This window comes from Lytechinus pictus, chromosome 5 (genome assembly GCF_037042905.1).
Source record: "Lytechinus pictus isolate F3 Inbred chromosome 5, Lp3.0, whole genome shotgun sequence".
Classification (NCBI taxonomy): Eukaryota; Metazoa; Echinodermata; class Echinoidea; order Temnopleuroida; family Toxopneustidae; genus Lytechinus; species Lytechinus pictus.
This window is the reverse complement of record NC_087249.1, coordinates 942,651-963,770: the sequence shown is the minus strand read 5'-3', so window position 1 is coordinate 963,770 and position 21,120 is coordinate 942,651. Positions and strand designations below refer to the sequence as shown.

General features: G+C 36.3%; 1 protein-coding gene across 1 annotated transcript; it reads right to left on the bottom strand.

The window, feature by feature from the left end:
- Positions 1-4,092: 4,092 nt before the first annotated feature.
- On the bottom strand, positions 4,093-14,692 carry LOC129262610 (G2/mitotic-specific cyclin-B-like). The gene is made up of 7 exons (XM_054900746.2): positions 14,225-14,692; positions 11,891-12,049; positions 11,260-11,460; positions 10,137-10,394; positions 8,976-9,212; positions 7,528-7,785; positions 4,093-7,136 (listed from the first exon to the last, which is right to left on the bottom strand). Exons 1-7 carry the CDS (start codon positions 14,252-14,254, stop codon positions 7,026-7,028), a joined length of 1,254 nt encoding a protein of 417 aa, XP_054756721.2. The 5' UTR covers positions 14,255-14,692; the 3' UTR covers positions 4,093-7,025.
- Positions 14,693-21,120: the final 6,428 nt, after the last annotated feature.

Genomic DNA, 21,120 nt, shown 5'->3' with positions numbered 1-21,120 from the left:
ACAACTTTCCAGCGAACTAGTTTCCAACTTTGCCAACGTTGTGCCTTTGCTGGCTGTTCAACAACTATCCAATCAAACGGGTCTCCAGCGTTGTGACATTGTCGACTGTCCAACAACTCTCCAACTTACTAGTTTCCAACGTTGTGCCATTGTCGACCGTCCAACAAATCTCCAACAAACTAGTTTCCAACTTTGTCAACGTTGTGCCATTGTCGGTTGTTCAACAACATTCCAGCGAACTAGTTTCCAACGTTGCCAACGTTGTGCCTTTGCTGGTTGTTCAACAACTATCCAATCAAACGTGTTTCCAACGTTGTGACATTGTCGACCGTCCAACAACTCTCCAACTAACAAGTTTCCAACGTTGCCAACGTCGTGTCATTGTTGATTGTCCATCATCTTTCCATCAAACTAGTTTCCAACGTCGATTCAACGTTAATCCATCAAGTTTTTCCAACGTCCAATTACGACTTTCAAGTTTCCAACGTGGAGCCAACGTTGGCTTGTTACCTGGGTATTTTCCATATTCTAAAATTTCACCCCTTAATACGTATTGGCGTGTGAAACCCTACCCTTAACAAGTATTGGAAACAAAACGATACTAATTGCAAGTATTCCCTGAATTGAACCCCTAAACAAGTACAGCGGTATGTCACGTACGTCGGTCGTCGGTTTTACCTTTACCTACATCATTGCATGGGTTTAACAGCCCAACTCGCGCAAATCATACTCTAAACACGTAGTGTTGACTCTTGGAGCAAAAAGTACATCCTTTATAAAACATTTTAGTCTTGATTTTTATACCCTCGCAAATTCGACCCTAAACACGTAGCTTTCCTAGCGAAATAGATACCCTTTTTTTTCATTATTTTAGTGTTTTTGACACCCTTATTACATTACGTACGTAACGTGCCCTATCTTGAAAAAGACATCCTTTTTACGTGTTTTTTTGGTCGCGCATGGTATCCACTCGTCAATGTAAGTGGCCCCCCCGGGAGTTTTATTCCAAAAAGAGAAATCCACTTTGGGCATTTTTCTGTAAACCACTTTACCATTCCCACCGATATTCTATTTCGATATATATGATAGTGCTCTCATCTTAATAAGCCTGTTCACGGTTGTAAACTGCGCACGAGCAGAAAAAGGTCATTGGAGACAACCATGAAGGTGGCTTTCAAATTCACTGACATAGGCATTTGTGATTTGATGATTATTCATGTATTCCTTTCAAAATATTTATCACATCCAAGCTGAAGAGTAATAAATAGAGCCTTCATAATCACTGGTATTTGACAGTAGCCTAAACAATAGTCAAATGTGCCAAAGGCAGAAAATAAAACAGATTTCCACACTTTATCCCCGATGTACTATTCTAGTCACCTGGGGAGTGTTTCGTCAACATTTTCATCCGACAAGTTGTCAGATCTGACATCTTTCTCTGATGTTGATTGGCTGAGAGGTACTGTTACTATGGTAACTGTCGGATAAAATGGGACTTGTCGGATAAAACGTCCGACAAGTCTTTTCATGAAACGCCACCCCGGTCTATACAATGCCTTTTGTTCTTAGAATTTGAATACTCTACCGGTAAAGCTTACGCAACATCTACATTTGAAAATGATAGTGCTTATCCTAATGAAAAATCACAAAGGTCATTTGAGAAAAGTTGATCATGAGCTAACCGTGAACTGGCTTATTAGATCACGTTTTCAAAAATCTAGTATTTATCTTTTTTTTTATATAATGGATTTAGCTCCTTTTGGAACAAGTGGAATGCCTCTGGCCGTCTCACCTGCATCACGCGATTCAATATAGCAGCAGTGCTGATTTTGAAAACTACTATAACTCGCACAAGATGTTCAGTGATACTTGGTTACTCTTATTTCCACGTTTTATGAACTAGACCAATACACTTATAGAGATATGATGGCAATTCAACAAATACCCCCAACGTGGCCAAAGTTCTTTGACCTTACATGACCTTTGACCTTGATCATGTGACCTGAAACTCGCACAGGATGTTCAGTGATACTTGATTACTATTATGTCCAAGTTTTATGAACTAGACCAACACACTTTCAAATTTATGGCTGTAATTCAACAAATACCCCAATTTTGCCGAAGTTCATTGACCCTAAATGACCTTTGACCTTGATCATGTGACCTGAAACTTGCACAGGATGTTCAGTAATACTTGATTACTATTATGTCCAAGTTTCATGAATCAGATCCATAAACTTTCAAAGTTATGATGGTAATTCAACAGATACCCCCAATTCGGCCAAAGTTCATTGACCCTAAATGACCTTTGACCTTGGTCATGTGACGTGAAACTCATGCAGGATGTTCAGTGATACTTGATTAACCTTATGTATAAGTTTCATGAACTAGGTCCATATATTTTCTAAGTTATGATGACATTTCAAAAACTTAACCTTAGGTTAAGATTTTGATGTTGATTCCCCCAACATGGTCTAAGTTCATTGACCCTAAATGACCTTTGACCTTGGTCATGTGACATGAAACTCAGGCAGGATGTTTAGTAATACTTGATTAACCTTATGGCCAAGTTTCATGAACTAGGTCCATATACTTTCTAAGTTATGCTGTCATTTCAAAAACTTAACCTCAGGTTAAGATTTGGTGTTGACGCCGCCGCCGCCGTCGCCGTCGGAAAAGCGGCGCCTATAGTAATAAAACCTTAGTATAGAATGTCCATTTTTGCCAAGTTAAAACATGTTTGATATTTGAAATTGAACATGAAACATAAATATCGCTAGCAGAGTACATTAAACATCATTTCTGATGTATATCCGTTGAAAATTAAAAAAATAGAGGAAATTTTTTTTAAATATTTTTTCTAAGGATGGTGACTTTTCAAGATATTCCAAAAGGAGCTAAATCCAAAAAATATTCATAAAAATAGTGAAATTCTATTATTTCATCAAAATTTGCACTGATGGTGTGAACTTGTATCCACAACATGTACCTAAAAATTGAATGCACAAAGTAGCAAGATATTAACCAATTTTGAATAACCATGTGGAGGATTTTGCTCCTTTTAGAATAAAACTCAAATTTGCAATCAATTTTACCAATCTTCCCAACTCTTGTTTTTTATATTCAAATACGATATGGCGCATTCGATTCCAACGTCTAGATACATATATTTATTTTTTTTAATCAATTTGTCATAAGTGAATTAAGCCCCTTTTGGAATGAAGCTTTACAAAATTTGTGGGGCCGCATACCTGAGGGAGAATTTGGAAAGCAACCCCCCCCCCCCCCTCCTACTTTATCCAATTAACGTATACATAGCGGAAAATGACTGATTGGATATCTAGCATGGTAGGCCCGTTTCCTTTAAAATAAAAGACCTATACTGATGCCCCAATGAATACATGTACACACCTTACGACTGGTCCACGTACGATTCAAACCTAATCCAACACAGGGATGGTCCGAGCTGAAAATATTTATATCTTAATACAATAGAGAATTCACTGAGCAAAATGCTGAAAATTTCATCAAAATCGGATAACAAATAAAGTTATCGAAGTTTAAAGTTTAGCAATATTTTGTGAAAACAGTCGTCATGAATATTCATGAGGTGGGCTGATGATGTCACATCCCCACTTTCCGTTTTCTTAGTTATTACATAAAAACATAATTTTTTCATTATTTCATACTTGTGTGAATAATATGTCTCCCTTAAAATGAAATAAGTTGCAGCAATAAATATATAATGCATTAAATCAGTTGTCAATCCAATTTTTCTCGGTCTTGGAGGAAAAAATTTGAATAAACCTTATTTCATATAAAAAACAAAAGAAAAAGTGGGGATGTGACATCATCAGCCCACCTAATGAATATTCATGACGACTGTTTTCACAAAATATGGCTAAACTTAGAAATTCAGTAACTTTTGTTATCCGTTTTTGATGAAATTTTCGGCATTTTGCTCAGTGAATCAGCCCGGACCATCCCTTTAACGAGTGCCTTTCTTAGATTGTGTGATCAAGGGTTCCATTCCAATGTAAAGAAAGCAATTGTATCAAGCATAACAAATTCACAAAGATTCCAGGTACCATGTATAATATCAATAAATCTTTATTACGGTACTGTATACAATTAAAAGCCACTACATGTATTTTCCACTTTGCAAATAAGACTAAAAATAACATGATTAACTTAAGTTGAAATGTGCAACCCATCTAATCCTGGAACATAAAAAAAGGGATGCCACTTGAACTCTATATGTCTGTAAATGGAGAATGACCCCTTAATGTGTTTCGTATGGTAGAATATTGCTAACGGTCAAGTCCACCCCAGGAAAATGCTGATTTGAATAAATAGAGAAAAATCAAACTAGCATAGTGCTGAAAATTTCTCCAAATCGGATGTCAGGGAGGAATTAATCGTTGTATCACTTCAAATGAGAAATTTAGAATATTTCATATCTCGTAGAATGAAATACAAAATAGTGAGTGGATGACGTCATAGTCTCCTCATTTGCATACCAGCCAGGATGTGCATATAACTGTTTTGTGAAATTAAGCAAAACTTTAAATTGTCATAACTTTCTTATTTTACATCCAATTTTGATGAAATTTTCTGTTATAATGCTTGTTGGATTTTTCTCTTTTTATTCAAGTCAACTTTTTGTTAGGGTGGATTGTCCTTTAAATTCAGACTTAAATTCGAAAAAGTGGCAGCCCTGATGAATACGTAGTGCATTGTAATATGGAAAATCTTGCAGATTGGATACATATTTGAATTCAAGCTTCATACATACTTTTTGATAGTTATTGCCACTTAATTACATTGGTGTTTACCTTTTTTTTGTAGTATGCATATAAACTTTTCATTTGTTTATTTTATGGGGGTGCAACAGCATTGCACCCCCATGAACATTTTGTACTCTGCATAATTCATTTCACAGCAAGATAGTAGTTTATTAAAAGCTTATCATGATATACAAAACTCTCCAGTGAGCTCTAATTTTATGTTAGAACCTGGTTGCATCAGGTACTGGTATAAATACATTTTTAATGTCAATGAAGTTCTATCCATTTAAAATGCACAATTTAGTACAGTACTTTTGCTGTTGGAACATGTTAAGGTCAAGTCAACCCAAACAATGTTTGAGAATAGATTACACCAGAAATTCAAATAAAAATGGGAGATAAATAGGTATTTTTATTATATTATCTATAAGTTAATGAAAGCATGTAAGAAACCTATACAAAAGGATCTTTACAACTACCAGAACTTTATTTTTCAGTTTTGTGATTGATTTTCTTAATATTCAAATTGAATTGTTGGTATGGACTTGGCCTTTGAAGCATGAAAAAAAAGAAGTTACAATTTGATTAAGCCTGCCTGATCACAATACACCCAAATAGAATATTGAGATGAAAGTTGTACTTTTAAATGAATGAACACATTTTACTAAAAAAGTAGTCGTTGCAATGAATAAAACAAAATGAGAATGAAACCCTTGAAACAAGCTTGCATTAAGAAAGAAAAAGAAAATCAAAGAGCAATTACTGAAAGTTACATGTACGAGCGTTTGAATGTCAAAATCACCAATGCTATGTATGGACAACCTCCCATTAGCAATATAACCAAGATTTGTGATATTACACACTAACATCTCGCCTTTGGACACTTAAAATTTTCCTAAACATCTATTTTTTTTTAATTCTGACAACAAAAACCCATTGTCCATGGTGTAATTTATGAACCTCGCATATCCTCTAATGAAAAAGAAAAACCCGATCTATGGATAGACTTGATAAAAGTGGCAAAAAGAACTTTATGTAGAAAAAAATTGGGGACTCTCACAAGAGTTACATCACAAATATTGGTCACATAAGCAATGGGAGGATGTCCATAACAAAGGTGATCAACGTTCAAATGCTCATAACTTTCTTGCTCAATCATTTTCTTAAACTCGTTTTATCATTTCTTTCTACCGTACTTTAATGGAATTTATGAGTAGGGAGAAAATTTGCCCCCCCCCCAAAAAAAAAAAAGAACCACAACTAAAGTTTACACTGATGAGACCAGTTGCATCATTATGTTGACATTGATATTGATCTTCCTGCGGCTGAAATTTTGTGATTTCCTGATAAAAATATTGCATACTTTCACAATATCAGCTGCAGTAATCGTGTTAGTTCTGAGGATATTTAAAAAATGTCAACAAATATCTTGTGAACATGTAAGGTGGCTTTTGATATTTTGGGTGCAAATATTTCAAAAGTTGGTTAAAAAAGTGCATGCTGTGCAGGATTTAAATTAATGAATACATAACATAATTTACATTAAAAAATGTGAGCTAATTTCATACCAATATTACACTTAATTCAAATTATTTTTTTTAAGGAAGAGATCTAATTTTGTTTATAAAATGATTAAAATCTGAACTTCTATCTCCCGACCCCATTAGCCAAGCATGCTAACTTTAATAGTAAATGTCAGTACATAACTTGCGACAATTCATTTCCATTTTCAACCCATCATTATTCCGAGAGCAAGGTTATGAAGGCAAGGCTATTAAGCAATCCTGTTTATCCAATACTAGCATCTGTCCTATTTACATTTCATCTGTTTATCTTGCATGTTTTACCTTTGACAGACCTGGCCTTTCCGACCCAACTTTGGAGTTAGCGAAACTTATACACTCTGACAACTTTAATTCACCCGACGGATGTAATCCACATAACGTGACAGGATAAATCCCTTTGGCAGAAGAGTCTAAAGATAATGAAATGAACCTGCGAGAAATTGCAATGGCACCATTGGTGAATTTCTCCAAAAGATGCAATGCAGGGATCATCTCAGATCAAGGATGTTCCACGTACGCTCGAGCTAGGGAATTCAATTTCAACTGGAATGCATTGCACATGGCATTCATCGATTCTGAATGAAAGCAAGACACTGAATCAAGGAGCAGTCCATTTCTGCAGACAAGTTTCATAGTCAAATATGTCTTTCAAGTCTTTGATCCTACTGATCTCTCACATACGTTCTTCACCGTCTTCTGCTAATGATTTGATAAGACTGGATTCCAGCTCTGGGAGAGTGCTGATGTTCATGAATCGACTGCTGCGGTATTTGGTCTTTACAGCCTGCAAAATGGACCAAAATAGAGAACGGAATTAGTATCAAATGCTTTAGAGATTGACATGTATAATTAGGTTAATGATGGGAAAAATAGGTTATGCCAATTTCAACAAGATGAAATAAGTTGAGCACTGGTAACGACTGTAGTACATGTACAATACATCTCTGAAACATTGATAAACCTATCATTTTTAAACATTGTATAAAATCAGGTTTTAGAATTGTCAGCCAGCAAAAATAGAAAACTTCATAACTATAGGCAAGGAGTTATGTCAACAAACTTCATTCCACACTAGATGGGTAATGGGGGGAAAATGTTGAGAAATGTACTAAAATGGATGCGAAATGACAGATCTCATTTCACACTACATCTGAACTGTAATTCAAGGAACTCACATGATACTTTTCTGTCATAGCATCATTCCTGATAACAGCCTGTGCCATCTTCCTAACAATGGGTCTGATGTGATCTTCATTGTACATGCTGTAATGTGTCATCTTAGCTCCCCAGCTGTCTCCTTCTGAACCTAATAATGTCATGGACATGTAGAGGGCTGCTGCAGCAATCTCAGATGGATCGTATTGCACCATGTTGTATTCTGGTAGAGTGATCTCCATCAGGAACTTAGCTAGAGTATGCTTCTTTGGGTCAACCTAGAATACACATACAGCAAGGAAAATATGAAATCATAGCTTGTTGTCAGGACAACATACATGTACAAGTGAGTCTAGCTGAACCGATTCTATTCAGACCACAAAATCTAATCAAATTGGTTAAGACATTGGTGAGTGGTCTGAAAAAATGCATCTGCAATATATGTAGGTGAACATAATTAAAACACAGATTTATGCAGCTCATTGAGTGCCTCATGTACACAAAAATAATTTATGATTGGATTCGATGTTCCCCCGTGTAATTAACACTTTTTTGTCTGCACTTCACCAGTATAAACATAATTCATTAACCCTATCTAGGCCAGGGTACTTTTGGAGATCATATGGGGGGGGGGGGCCTCCCAGGCCCCCCTTGAGATCTCGGCCGTCGATCGTGCCGAAAATTGGCACACAGCTTGCCTGGAACATAATCTACAAAATTCTGTATTAATTTATTTCATGCAAATCGTTATTTATTAATTATGCTAATTTATGCGTAATTAGTATGCAAAATCATACTTTTTCCTCTAATCCCCTAAATAAAGCTCCAAATGTTCTAATTTTTGATGTAGAAACTCTTTGTGGTGTTTTCAGCAAATGAATATGAAAAAAATTGATATCAAAACAATTTCTTATGTATTTCTTTGTTTTTCGGACCTTTTGTTTTTTCAATGAACTTTGTTGGGGACTCTTGAGTTCATAAACAGCAAAAAATAAATCCACAATAGACCAGCAAAACTAAAAATAATCATACAATTATGATTATGGGTTGAAAACACAATTTGCATTGACTGTGTACTCGAAATCACGTTTTCAAGCACTTTTTGGTCCGACATGTACTTACAAAATGTTGCGTAATTTCGGAACCGCGTACCCGGTCGTCGCAAATTTGCTCTCAAAAGATGCGCAAGACTTAAAAGTAAAAAGTCAGCAAGTGGCGCGGTCAAAAAATTTCGTGCGGCGAAAATATTGCGCGAATCGTTGAGGGGGGGCCTCCGAGCCCCCCCCCCCCCCCCCCCCCGGCCTAGATAGGGTAATGCTTGCAATATTGCACAAAATAACCATCTTCATACAACTTAGAAGTGTACACTGTAGTATTAATTTATTCCACTTTCCAATTTAATACAAAGCTGGGAAAAATAGGGAACGATATGTTGGCTATCCATCCAGCAGAAGTAACAAACGCCTACCATAGCTGCCTTTGAGTTGCGTCGGAGGAAATGAAGGCACAGAGGTTTGCCAAGATTGTAGCCTAGCCCCTTCAACATGACAATCTCCATCTGTCTGATCTGTGACTTGGTGTATGCTTGGTCAGTGATGTAAACAAAGTCATTGATTTCAGGAGGGTACATCTCTTCATACTTGCTGGCAATGAACATCGCTGTTACACCAACAAGCTGCAGCTTTCCTTTTGAGACCGTGTGATCCTGAAGATAGTGAGCATGAATGGTGAACATGTCAAATGTTATTTACTATGAATACTATTTCATAAAATAAAATATTGATAATGGTTTAATATTCATTATTGGGCTTGGGCGACTCTCGGCTTTGCCAGAATAGATTCTGGTTCTGACCAAAGCCTTTTGATTATGATAGCTCTATCAATCAAGTGAATGGAGCTGTATACACGATCACGTTTGAGTAAGCCTTTCCCTCTTTCTGTTTTGTGCCTTTTTCATCAAGTATAATGAAATCCTACAAGTACTTTTACATGTTTGATCCTTATGCTTCATAGAGGGAACAAATATTGCTGGAACTAATACATGATCATAAACATTTACTTACAACTTGTAATACAAGTACATAACTAAAGCAATTTCCCTTTCAATTCAATCAAGCCCACAATATGTGACTGATTTTTGTTATTGGGTAAAAATCAAGTAGAGAGTTCCTCTGATTACTGACTGAATCACATGTAAATGATTCCAATTGAATTCACATAAATGTAACCAAAGATGCCACTTACAACCAGGAATCTGTCAATGAGTTGTCAAGTGAATGGAGCTGTATACACGATCACGTTTGAGTAAGCCTTTCCCTCTTTCGTTTTGTGCATTTTTCATCGAGTATAATGAAATCCTACAAGTACTTTTACATGTTTGATCCTTATGCTTCATAGAGGGAACAAATATTGCTGGAACTAATACATGATCATAAACATTTACTTACAACTTGTAATACAAGTACAGAACTAAAGCAATTTCCCTTTCAATTCAATCAACCCCACAATATGTGACTGATTTTTATTATTGGGTGAAAATCAAGTAGAGAGTTGCCTCTGATTACTGACTGAATCACATGTAAATGATTCCAATTGAATTCACATAAATATAACAAAAGATGTGACTTACAACCAGGAATCTGTCAATGAGTTGTACTGTGAGGAAGAGTGTCTCTTGGAGAAGATGAAATCTCAGATGAACTTGAACTAACCAGTCGACAAGGATGTGACGCATACGACCCGTCAGCTGACCTTCCCTATCTAGATAGGCAGCGGGCACGGCCATTCTCTTCTCTAAGCTCCTCATGTACAGGTAGATCTCTTTGACGTATTCACTACACAGCTGAGGGTTGTCACTGTCGTCTTTGTCGATGTCTTCTACTTGCAGCTGAAGATTAAACAAATGAAAAAAAAAAGTAATACTCAAGAACATGAAGTATACTGGTATGTACCATGTATCAAGACTTAACCCTAAAAGGATTTGAGTGGTACATGTACATGATACCCCCTTCTGATCTCGGCAGCCGTTCGCGCGATCGCGCCAAAATTTGGCACACACATTTTTTACCACATAAACTACAAGTTTTTTTTAACTCTGAAAATAATCTTTATTTATTATGAATAAAATATGCAAATTTATTCATGAAAAACACCCCATTTCACTTTAATTTTTTTTTCTTTTTTTGCAGATGTCATCTTTGTGATCTAATTTAAAGGTTTCCACAAAGAAATTGCGAAAGCCACCATTTTCCTTATGTATTTTTATGTTTTTAGAAGTTCCTATGTATTTCAGTTTTTTCATCTTTTGTCTTTTTTCAATGGAAATTATTACAAACCATTCCAACAACTAAAAATAATAATTACCCTTTTATGAATTTCATCTCCCATAGACTTTGTACACAAAGTATAAAAATGAGCCATTTTCGGCATGACAATTTCCCGTACAAAGTCACACAAGACTTCAAAGAAAATGGTCATAAAATTTTGCGGTGCTCTTTAAGCGTTTCGGAAATATCACGCGAAGTGTCATCATGACCCCGCTATATAGCAGGCATGGACCTGCTATATACTCACCAAGTGATATACATGTATGTAAATGAGCATCAGATGGTGGTAGAGCTACTCACCAACTTGTCAACATCTAATTTAATCCTTGATCAATGTGGTGACAAATGTGGACAATGACCAAAAATTATAAATGCATGATTACAGCCCTTCATACAAGAAATTACAAGTGAAAGTGAAGAACTTACAGCGATCAGTTGTTGAGAAAATGCTTCAATTGCCGATTCCACAGAATCTACCTCCATTTTGTCAACTACTTGTGGCAACGGTGACCTGCAGATATCTGGCTTGACGTTGTCCACAGGAACAGGTAAACTTGCTACAGATTGAAGTGATGACGTAGCCTTGGATTTTACCATTGTTTTTGTCCTTACATCTTTCTTCACAACCTGCACAATAAATTGAATTTTAACAGTGAGATGGGCATGTAAACAAACATCTTCATTCAATGAAAAAAAATATACACCCCTTTACATTTGTGATAATGTTGATAGAAAATCCTAGAACCCACTTGGAGAATATGCACAACTGTACTGAAAAATTAAGTACATTAAACAAAGATCCAAAATTGTGTCCCCTCTCGGACTGCAATATAAATTAATATCAGGTAAAGGGTGATAAATCAAGGCACCCTTATTTGTGACTGCTTTTCCATCAGGAATATGCATGTCACAGATTTGATTCAATGGACTTTGATATGTTTATATGTATAATCAGGAAAGCCTTTATCTTTCAAGAAACAAATGTTTTCAGCATCTGCTACCTGAAACACTCCCCAGCAATGTCCCAAGGTTTACATTTAATGAATACAGTTTTTACCTTTTTACCAGCAACCTGTGTGGTTCGCATCGTGTTACTGATGTTACCCAGAGCAGCTCTCTGTGCAGGCTTTTGAACAGCCATGCTCTTTGCACCAAGCCTTGCACCAGCGTTCTCATTGTCAAGATTCTGCAGCTTTTTTAAACCAAGAGTGTTCATCTGTCACAAAAAAAGGAAAAAAGAAAATTGTTACAAACTGTTGAATAACTCTAGAATTTGGTTTACTTTTAGTCTGCAAATGTATAAGATAAAATGTACACAAAGCACATTCAATATTTTTAAATTTAGCAAAATCACCTTTCTTCAGTCACTTGAAGCCTTTTTTGTCTTTGGATTAGGTCTACATAAAAAATTTGATTTCAATACCGGTAGTTGTAATCTTCTATTCTTTCTTTATAATATTGCCCAACATTAAAATTTATGACACTTGTCTTTGCTTGTTTCCAAATGGCTGTTTAAAACTGATTGTCAGGACACACAACAACTGGGTAAACTACCACCAGAGGAGATACTACAATCGATGAACAGGCACTCAAGCCTACAGCACTGGATTTAATGGTCAAGTCCACCCCCAGAAATTTATTTTTGTTTGAATCGAGAAAAATTGAACAAGCATAACGCTGAAAATTTCATCAAAATCGGGATGTAAAATAAGTTTAAGTTTCGCATATTTTCACAAAACAGCAAGTATGCACAACGCAGTGATCTGCAAATAGAGTCGATATCCTTCACTCAGTATTTCACACACACACACATCCAAATTTTTAGCTTATGAGAGCCGTTATAAATTTATTCTTGATGCCAAAAACTAGTCCATAAAGTGCCTAATAGGAATTTTGATGCTCTTTCTGATGGTATGATTTTTTAAAAGATTTGGAAATCAGATCACAATGAAAAATTGTGACAAAGTGAAAAAATTTTGTGCCAAACAGAAATTTCATTTTCCCATAAACGCAATGGCAATCTCAACACACACAAATAAAGCGTTTGCAATTTATCTCTAAATCCTTATTTAAAATGATCATATAAACTTGTCCTTACTGTCAAGAGAAGTCCCTTAATTTTCTCTTTCCATTCATCCCAAACATTAGTTAGAAATCAATTCAGAATCAGATCACGTTCTTTAGCAACCTGAATTTCCCCCAAAAATGTGCCATTTTCCCCCTAAATCAGCCTGTTTTACATGTACACTAATGATATTGATAGTAAAATGCAAAAAAAATTGTTAATGTTAAATACATCCCCAGAAACGATGGTTATGATGCATGTCATGCCTGGTTATTCTTGTCTGACTACAACTCTTTGGGTCATGAGGGTGGTCTAAAGTAAACTTTACTAGGCTAAAGGAAATAGCAAATCACGAAAACCTGAAATGAACGCTGAACTTGAAAACACATCCATTTTATGAGCATGATTCATGACTCGTGTATCGCACTGCACACATTCAATGGCATAATAGCCTGGACTTGCATACCAAACATGCCAGAGCCAAGGCTAAGCAATGCCATTTTTATTTTGCATGCATCCAGTTGTATGGCAAGTTCCCCCAACAAGCCTGGCAGTCCCCCTTGTCTGCGCACACACACTATCTGCGCAATTCTTCTGGTAAAAGATACGCAACGAACACAGGCTTTACACGTATGCAATATACATGTAGTATACCCAGTTGTTGCGTGTCCGGACAGGTTGTGTGTCAGGACGATCAATTTTAGAAAGTAATTTGGAAAAATTTGCAAGCAAAGTTTCATCAATTTTTAGAACAAAATGTTAGGAAATATTATAAAGAACAAAATAGAAAATGATTACAACTATTGAATTCATATTTTTAGTGTAGGCCTAATTCAAATACAAAAAAGAAGGCTTCAAAAATATAAAGTGTCCGGACACCCGACCCCCCATCCTACATCGACAGATTTTCATTAAAAAATCCGACTCAAAATGGTAGGAAAATAATGAATTTCATGTGACGACCTCAAAATGTAGCCTTTCTCATCAGAATCCCAGAATCGTGTGCAAAGTAAATTAAATAGGTGCGCAGACATGGGGTATTTTTTTAAATAAAATAATACATCTGAAAATGAAATGACTGCCCGAGGTTTTTCCAAGAAATTCCTATATTTCTTTTCAAATTTTTATGAGATTTGGTTCACTTACTCATATTAATATAAGGAACATTATTAACTGAAAGATTTTGTGAAATAAAAATTCATGTCAAATCTTAACTCTAGTCTAACGTTAGGTGACTAGGTCATATGTGGGTTACACGCACGTCACTCTCGGCTCCAGTCTCACTCTCACTCAGTAAGTTAGCACTCGCAGGCATGGAAAACTTACATTTGAATTTCTTGCGATATGAGCCATCATTCAGTAGATTCAACTGCAAGTACAACTGCCAAAATCTTCGGATTATTCAATGACTATTATAAACGTCTAGAGAAGGTGCTGTCCAAGTTATTTTCAGCTTCAGCTTTCTGTTTCAGAATGAATGAAGAACTCGCAAGATGCATGCAATATACGTGCAATATTATTGTCGAGGTTATTTATCGAGCAGCGAGCTTGAAAACACGCGGAAGCAATCTGATTGGTCTGTTGTCTCACACTCCTCGTCTCTGATTGGTTACTGGTGATGTAAGAGAATGCGTTGCTCGGCGATGAATAAGGCCATCCCCTGAGCATGCAATTCTGTATTTGCATTGAATGCGGATCGTGTGCATGCACATGGGTGGTGTTTCATAAAGCTGTTCGTAAAGTTACGCACAACTTTACGAACGACTGGAACATGTTCTTATCCATAAGTCAGCTACATAGGGATATATCATATAGCACAAGAAAGGGTCACCAGTCATGCGTAAAGTCATTCGTAACTTACGAACAGCTTTATGAAACGGGCCCCTAGAACAGAATTCCCAAAGGGAGGAGGGGGGGGGGGTGTTTCATGAAAGGACCTGTCGGACATTCTATCCGACAGTTACCATAGAAACAATGCCTCTCAGTCTATCAAAAATCAGGGAAAGGTGTCAGATCTGACAACTTGTCAGATGAAAATGTTGATCAAACGCTCCCCTGTATGGAGGCCGGGGGGGGGGGGCATTCATGTAAGAGAAAGGGGCAGGGGACACTTGCCCCCTAAAATAAAAATTGCCCTCTCGATCTGTTTTCCGTGGTAAAAAAAACATGTTTATGTTCTTAGACTCGGATACAACAATGATTTTTAATTTGTATTTTCCATCATGAGACGTACAGGCCTGCAGTGTATAATGTAGGCTATCGGTGCATCTCGGCCCTATACTTTCTAAGAGTCTCACCTGAATTTTATGATATTGTAGTAAAAGGGAAAGTTCACCCTCAAGAAGAGATTATTGTAAAAATGGCAGATAAAATGATAAAAGATATTGCCGAAGGTTTGTGAAAAATCCATCAAAGAATAGAAAAGTTAGGCTTATTAGAGTTTTAATTATTTTTCTCTTACCCCCCCCCCCCCCATCCTGATGACACAGTCACACTCCGAGAAGTGATTTGGAGGTTTGTGAATTCTGTTACAGGTGCACACGATTGAATTGGATAGGCATATGGCTTAATATATTTGAATTGTTCACATAATACAATCTGTCGACGCAAATAAGTTTGGTTCAGGCTACCGTCTCATAACCTTTCTCCTCTTTTTCTGGTGATAATTAAAAAAAGGAAATAAATAAACACATCTAATTTTTCCTTAACCATGTTTGGGGGCAATACAGTATTTTTTTGAATTAATATGTTAAATACTAATTATTATTGGAACGAAATACTAAATTGTTTTTACTGAAATGATTATTACTAGTTATTTCTACACGAGTAATCGCATTTCTACTGAATTTAAAGTATTGTCATCTGATATCAAATGGAGGCTTTATACTTTTGTTTGTAGCCATGAATAATATGTAAACGTGTATTCACATTCACTGTATATAATTTTTATGTAATGAGAGCCTTATGTTTAATAATTTTGATGTTTAATTGACTCGAAGTTGTGAACGAAACAAATTTCCAATATGGATAAATAAATAAAGACGAGCTTTGAACTTTGTTCTCTTCAAGCAATTTAAAAAAATATTTCGTGCCATGATGGAAATAATATTGCTTACAAATCCCTCAAGTTATAAAAAAAATGGCCACGGTTGAGCAGCGGGGGAAGGCAGGGGAGTAGTTGCCCCCCCCCCCCCCCCGACTGAAAGTGTGAAAACCTTTTATATTGAACATTTCTTTACAAAATTCACAAAATCCTTCAATTTTAATTTACAAAAATGTGCGCCCAAATGACAAGCTTGGTCGCTTCGCGACCTCGCTTTCGAAATTTTTCAAAAAAGTTTACGCATACTGCCCCCTCCCCCTCCAGGGAAAAATTTCTGCGTACGGCCATGCTTCAAAATGAAGTTTTTGCTCACCGTTTACGAATATATACTTCAGGCAAAAACACAATCTCATGTTCAGCTGTCGGCACCAATATAGGTATAAAGTATAGACCTATAATAAGTGTTCTATTTTTTTTGCTTTGCCCACCCCCTAACAAAAACACGTTCCGCCGTGATCCCACATAAATAGGAAAAGAGGAAGTGCCCTTCATCTCCTGTGCCCCCCTTCAAACGCTCCGCCGCCCCTGATAGATGTATGAAGAATCTTACGCCAATATTTGCAGATCGCCATCCTTTTGTATCATCCTCAAGCACTGAGTTAATTTTTGACTGCATGAGGCCCTTTTGTCAGTTTGTACGCTCACGTAGCACCAAGGAGATAGAGGTGATATCTCCTTGGTAGCATACACTAAGCTTATTGTATTCATGCATATTTGGAAATTCCTGCATCCGCTGGCTTCCAGGTTGTCAAGCCACGCTTAGTTTAAAACATTCATAATATTTGCATTTATGCATATCTTGTAAATTTAACTTATAGTAAATGTAATAAATGGGGGGGGGGGGTGTTGTATTGCTGCTAATAACCTTGACTTCAGTAGTTGATGACAATTTTAATGCATTTAAATGCAGTGCCGCAAATTGTTTTAGTAAATATAATTCAGTCTAACTCAGGCGTGGTTTGAGGGGGGGGGGGGGCTTTGGGGACTGACGCCCCCGAAAAATCGTTCAAGCCCCTCAAAAATTTCGACCATAAAGAATAAAAATGAATATTTATGCGGGCCCTATATGCGCATATATGTATTGATTAATGCAGTATTACATTTATGTCGTCAAGTGCTCCAAAATCAAAGTTTTTACTATTCAAATTCCAATTTTTTTTCGCTTGGTTGCTAAACGCTCCCTCGCAAAATAACATCTAAACGCAAAATACACTAGCATGTGAGTATAGGAAGTCAATGATCTCCTGCAATATATTAGACTGCCTTGCAACTTTTTTTTTTCAAATTAAGATCCCTATATACATCACCCTCCACGAATGTAAAAATATCTGAAGCTTTGACTCTAAACCTGTCCGAAATCCGATTTTTTTTTTTTTTTTTTTTTTGGGGGGGGGTCCTTCTTTTGGATATTTTTCTTAGAAAACGGCTCTGTTACTATATACTCCCTGATTAAGGATGCAATTATTTAAAGCATAATAATTTTGGGTCAGGAGTGTCGATCCATGTTTCGGATGGCGAGAGGGGGTAAAGACGGCTCGGTGTAAAAATGGCAGAGGTAAAAATGGCAGATGTAAAAATGGCAGAGGAATAAATATAGCAGCGGTGTTAATGGCAGAGGTAATACTGGCAGAGATAAAAGTGGCTGAGGTAAAAATGATAACACTTGAGTTGGTATTTCTTATTTTTTCCTGGACTTACATGCACGACCTTCTCATGTCAAATCGCTCTTCTAATATTCAAATTTGAAGAACGCTTTGAAACCCAAATATTGTACTTTATTCATTAAAGGGGAATTCACACTGACATAAAGTTTATTAAAATGATATTGGTGAGGGTTTTCGGGAATCCATCAAAGATTTAAAAAACTACTAAAATTTTACGATAATGGGGACGTCATTTGCGAGCAGTTTTCCCCATATATGGTGTAATAAAAAATATCAATGAAATGTCATTTAACAAAAAAAAGGAAATTGGTTTTTAATTGTACCTAAAGTATATTAACATATAATAATTTCACCCCCGCTCCTGAAAATTGTTCTATTAGCAATCATGAACCACTGATTTAAAAATGTGAAAAGTAGACATTTTGGTGCATAAGATACGGGGTAGTTACTAGTATATGACGTCACAGATCAAAAACTCAAACTTTTAATAACTTCTTAATCTTTGATGGGTTTTCCGCAAACCTTCACCAATATATTTTTTTCTGCTATTTTCACAATAAACCATTTGTCAGGGTGAATTTCCCCTTCAAAACATGTCGATAGAATGGTACCTAAGGCCCTATAAATTTAAATCCCTGATTCGCAACGCATATCAATTTCATGCGGTAACCGTTACCAGAGAAACTAGTTAAAGGAGAATGAAACTCGTGGAGCAAGTTAGCTTTTGTGAAAGCAGAAAAATCAAAGAATAAGATCAACAAAAGTTTGAGTATAATAGGACTAGCAATAGAAGAGTTATGAGCATTTGAATGTCGAGATCACTAATGCTATGGAGATCCTCCAGTTGGCAATGCGACCAAGATCTATGATGTCACAGATGAACAACTCTCCCCTTTTGGACACTGAAAATATACCCCAAACATCTCTTTTTGCTCATTCTAATCATATGACAAACGATTCATCAATGATATAATGTTGTGAAACCTCTGTACTTGTCCTCTCATAAAGAGAACACCTCACTTTGTGATAGACTCTATAAAAGTGAGAATATAAGTGAAATAAGTACTAAAGTAATGAGGGAGTTGTACGTGTGTGACATCACAGATCTTGGTCGCATTGCCAATGGGAGGATCTATATACATGGCATTAGTGATCTCAATATTCAAATGCTCATAACTTTCTTATTATTCATTCAATCTTCCTCAAGCTTTCAACAATATGTTTCTTTGATTTTTCTCTTTGATATGGATTCAGTTGGTTTCAAGGGTTTCATTCTCCTTTAAGGAACCTGGGGGGCGTTTCATCAACATTTTCGTCCGACAAGTTGTCAGATCTGACAACTTTCCTTGATAATGATTGGCTGAGAGTCAATGTTACCATAGAAGCTGTCGGATAAAACAGTACTTGTCGGATAAAACGTCCGACAAGTCCTTTCATGAAACGCTCCCCAGACATCCACTTGGATTAGCTGCAATGAGGTATTACTCTGAAAAAAATGAACACTAGTTGCTATTATTATATCATTTACATTAAACTATATACGTATCATATCAATATCTAATTGGATCCATTATGATGTTGAAATATGAAAATTGCTTTTATTACAGAACGTTTTGTTATTTTTCTGTTATCCAAGTTATGCAAGTGGTTCAAAGAAATCCCGAACTCGTCTATTTCAGTGTGTTAATGGTAGCGCACATTGGTGTTTACATTACAATTCGTTTGGTACGTATGTGATGAAGTGCTGTTCTACTATACGAACTGGCCAAGATAAATCCTTTCATCACTCACTAATCGAAATCATTTTGGCATGAAAATGTTTGAGTTTAAATCATATCAACGATAAAGTATAGACCTAAAATGAAAAAAAAATCCAAATAATATCACATCAGTTCATAATACTCATTTTGCCGATAAGAGTCCATTCAAGGTCAATAATTATGACTGATATTAACTGGAAAGGCTCTATCTTTTCCTTGCTGATCTAGCATGTCATGATCTTTACCTCTGTCATTTTTGCCTCTGCCATTTTTACCTCTGCCATTATTACCTCTGCCATTTTTACCTCTACCATTATTACCTCTGCCATTTTTACCTCTGCCATTTTTACCTCTGCCATTTTTACCTCTGCCATTATTACCTCTGCCATTTTTACCTCTGCCATTTTACCTCTGCCATTTTACCTCTGCCATTTTACCCGGCACCGTAAAGACAATGTATGTTCAAAATTTTCGGCGCGCTCTGCGCCAAATTATAATGCACATATTCGCACGTGAAGAACACCGAAAAATTTACAATTTTACTATGTTTGCCATATTTAATAGCATTTTTATGCCAAATTTGATGGTTTCATAGCGCTTTTAAATGTTTCTTTAAACAAAGTTTTGCAACGGATTCACAAATTCTTCATTTTGTCAAAGTTATTGGGCAGGGCAAATCGATATGTTTGCCGCATCTCCAATATTTTCATGGCGATTGCCCCCTGCCCCCGCCCCATGATTGAAGCAACTCGTAGAATGATTTGATTCTATTCTCTACAAAACTCTAATGTGTAGATTTTTGTGTTATACAGGGCAATGATCATGGGGACGTATTCTTTTGCAGCTTATATGCATGTCGAGTATCTCATTCAGTAATTTAACGATGTTGCATAATTTATGTACATTTATTTGGAAGATGACAAAGAGCTCCAAATGCAAGGTTTCACTTCATTTTCTTTTTCTCCCTGGTCACTACATTTCTTTGTAATATTTTTAAGAGGTGTCATTGACATTAAGACCCCATCTCCTGATGTTCTATACCTTTTTATGCCCATAGTCTCTAAATTTTGAGAACATCGCTCTTACAAAAAACGCCTGGAGAGAGTAACATCAGGCCCTGATGCATGTTGTAGATGAAAAAAATTCAAGCATTTTGAAAATATGATTTTTTTTTCACTCGATCGCTACGCTCCCTCACATGATATTATAAAGATTTTTATGGGCGAAGGGGACTAGCCGCTTGGTAAGTATAAGGCTATACCTACAATAGGCCATTTTTATGGTATTGAATAAATCAACGTCGAAAATTTCTCAGGCCCCAAGAAGCCCCCCCCAAAAAAAAAAAAAAAAAAAAAAAAAAAAAAACACACACACTAATATCTTGGGCATAAAATTGGATCAGATGCGTAGAAAGGAGCAATAGCTTGCAAGCAGTTGCTTCACACACAAGCAATTGCCAGCCAATCAAAAGAAAGATCATGCCTTAGCAATTGTTTTATTTCGTAAATATAACCCTTTGCTTGTGCTTATCTTTTTCTTGCCTTCAGAGTCATTATGGTCATGCTCGTGCGAACTCGACTCACAAAACAAAAGCGGACTCGAATGCAAAATTAAGTGTGGCAGTGCAAAACACCGCTGATCTCCTGCAACATCTCGTCCGTAGACCTGATGTCAAACTATTCATTTAGCTTGTTT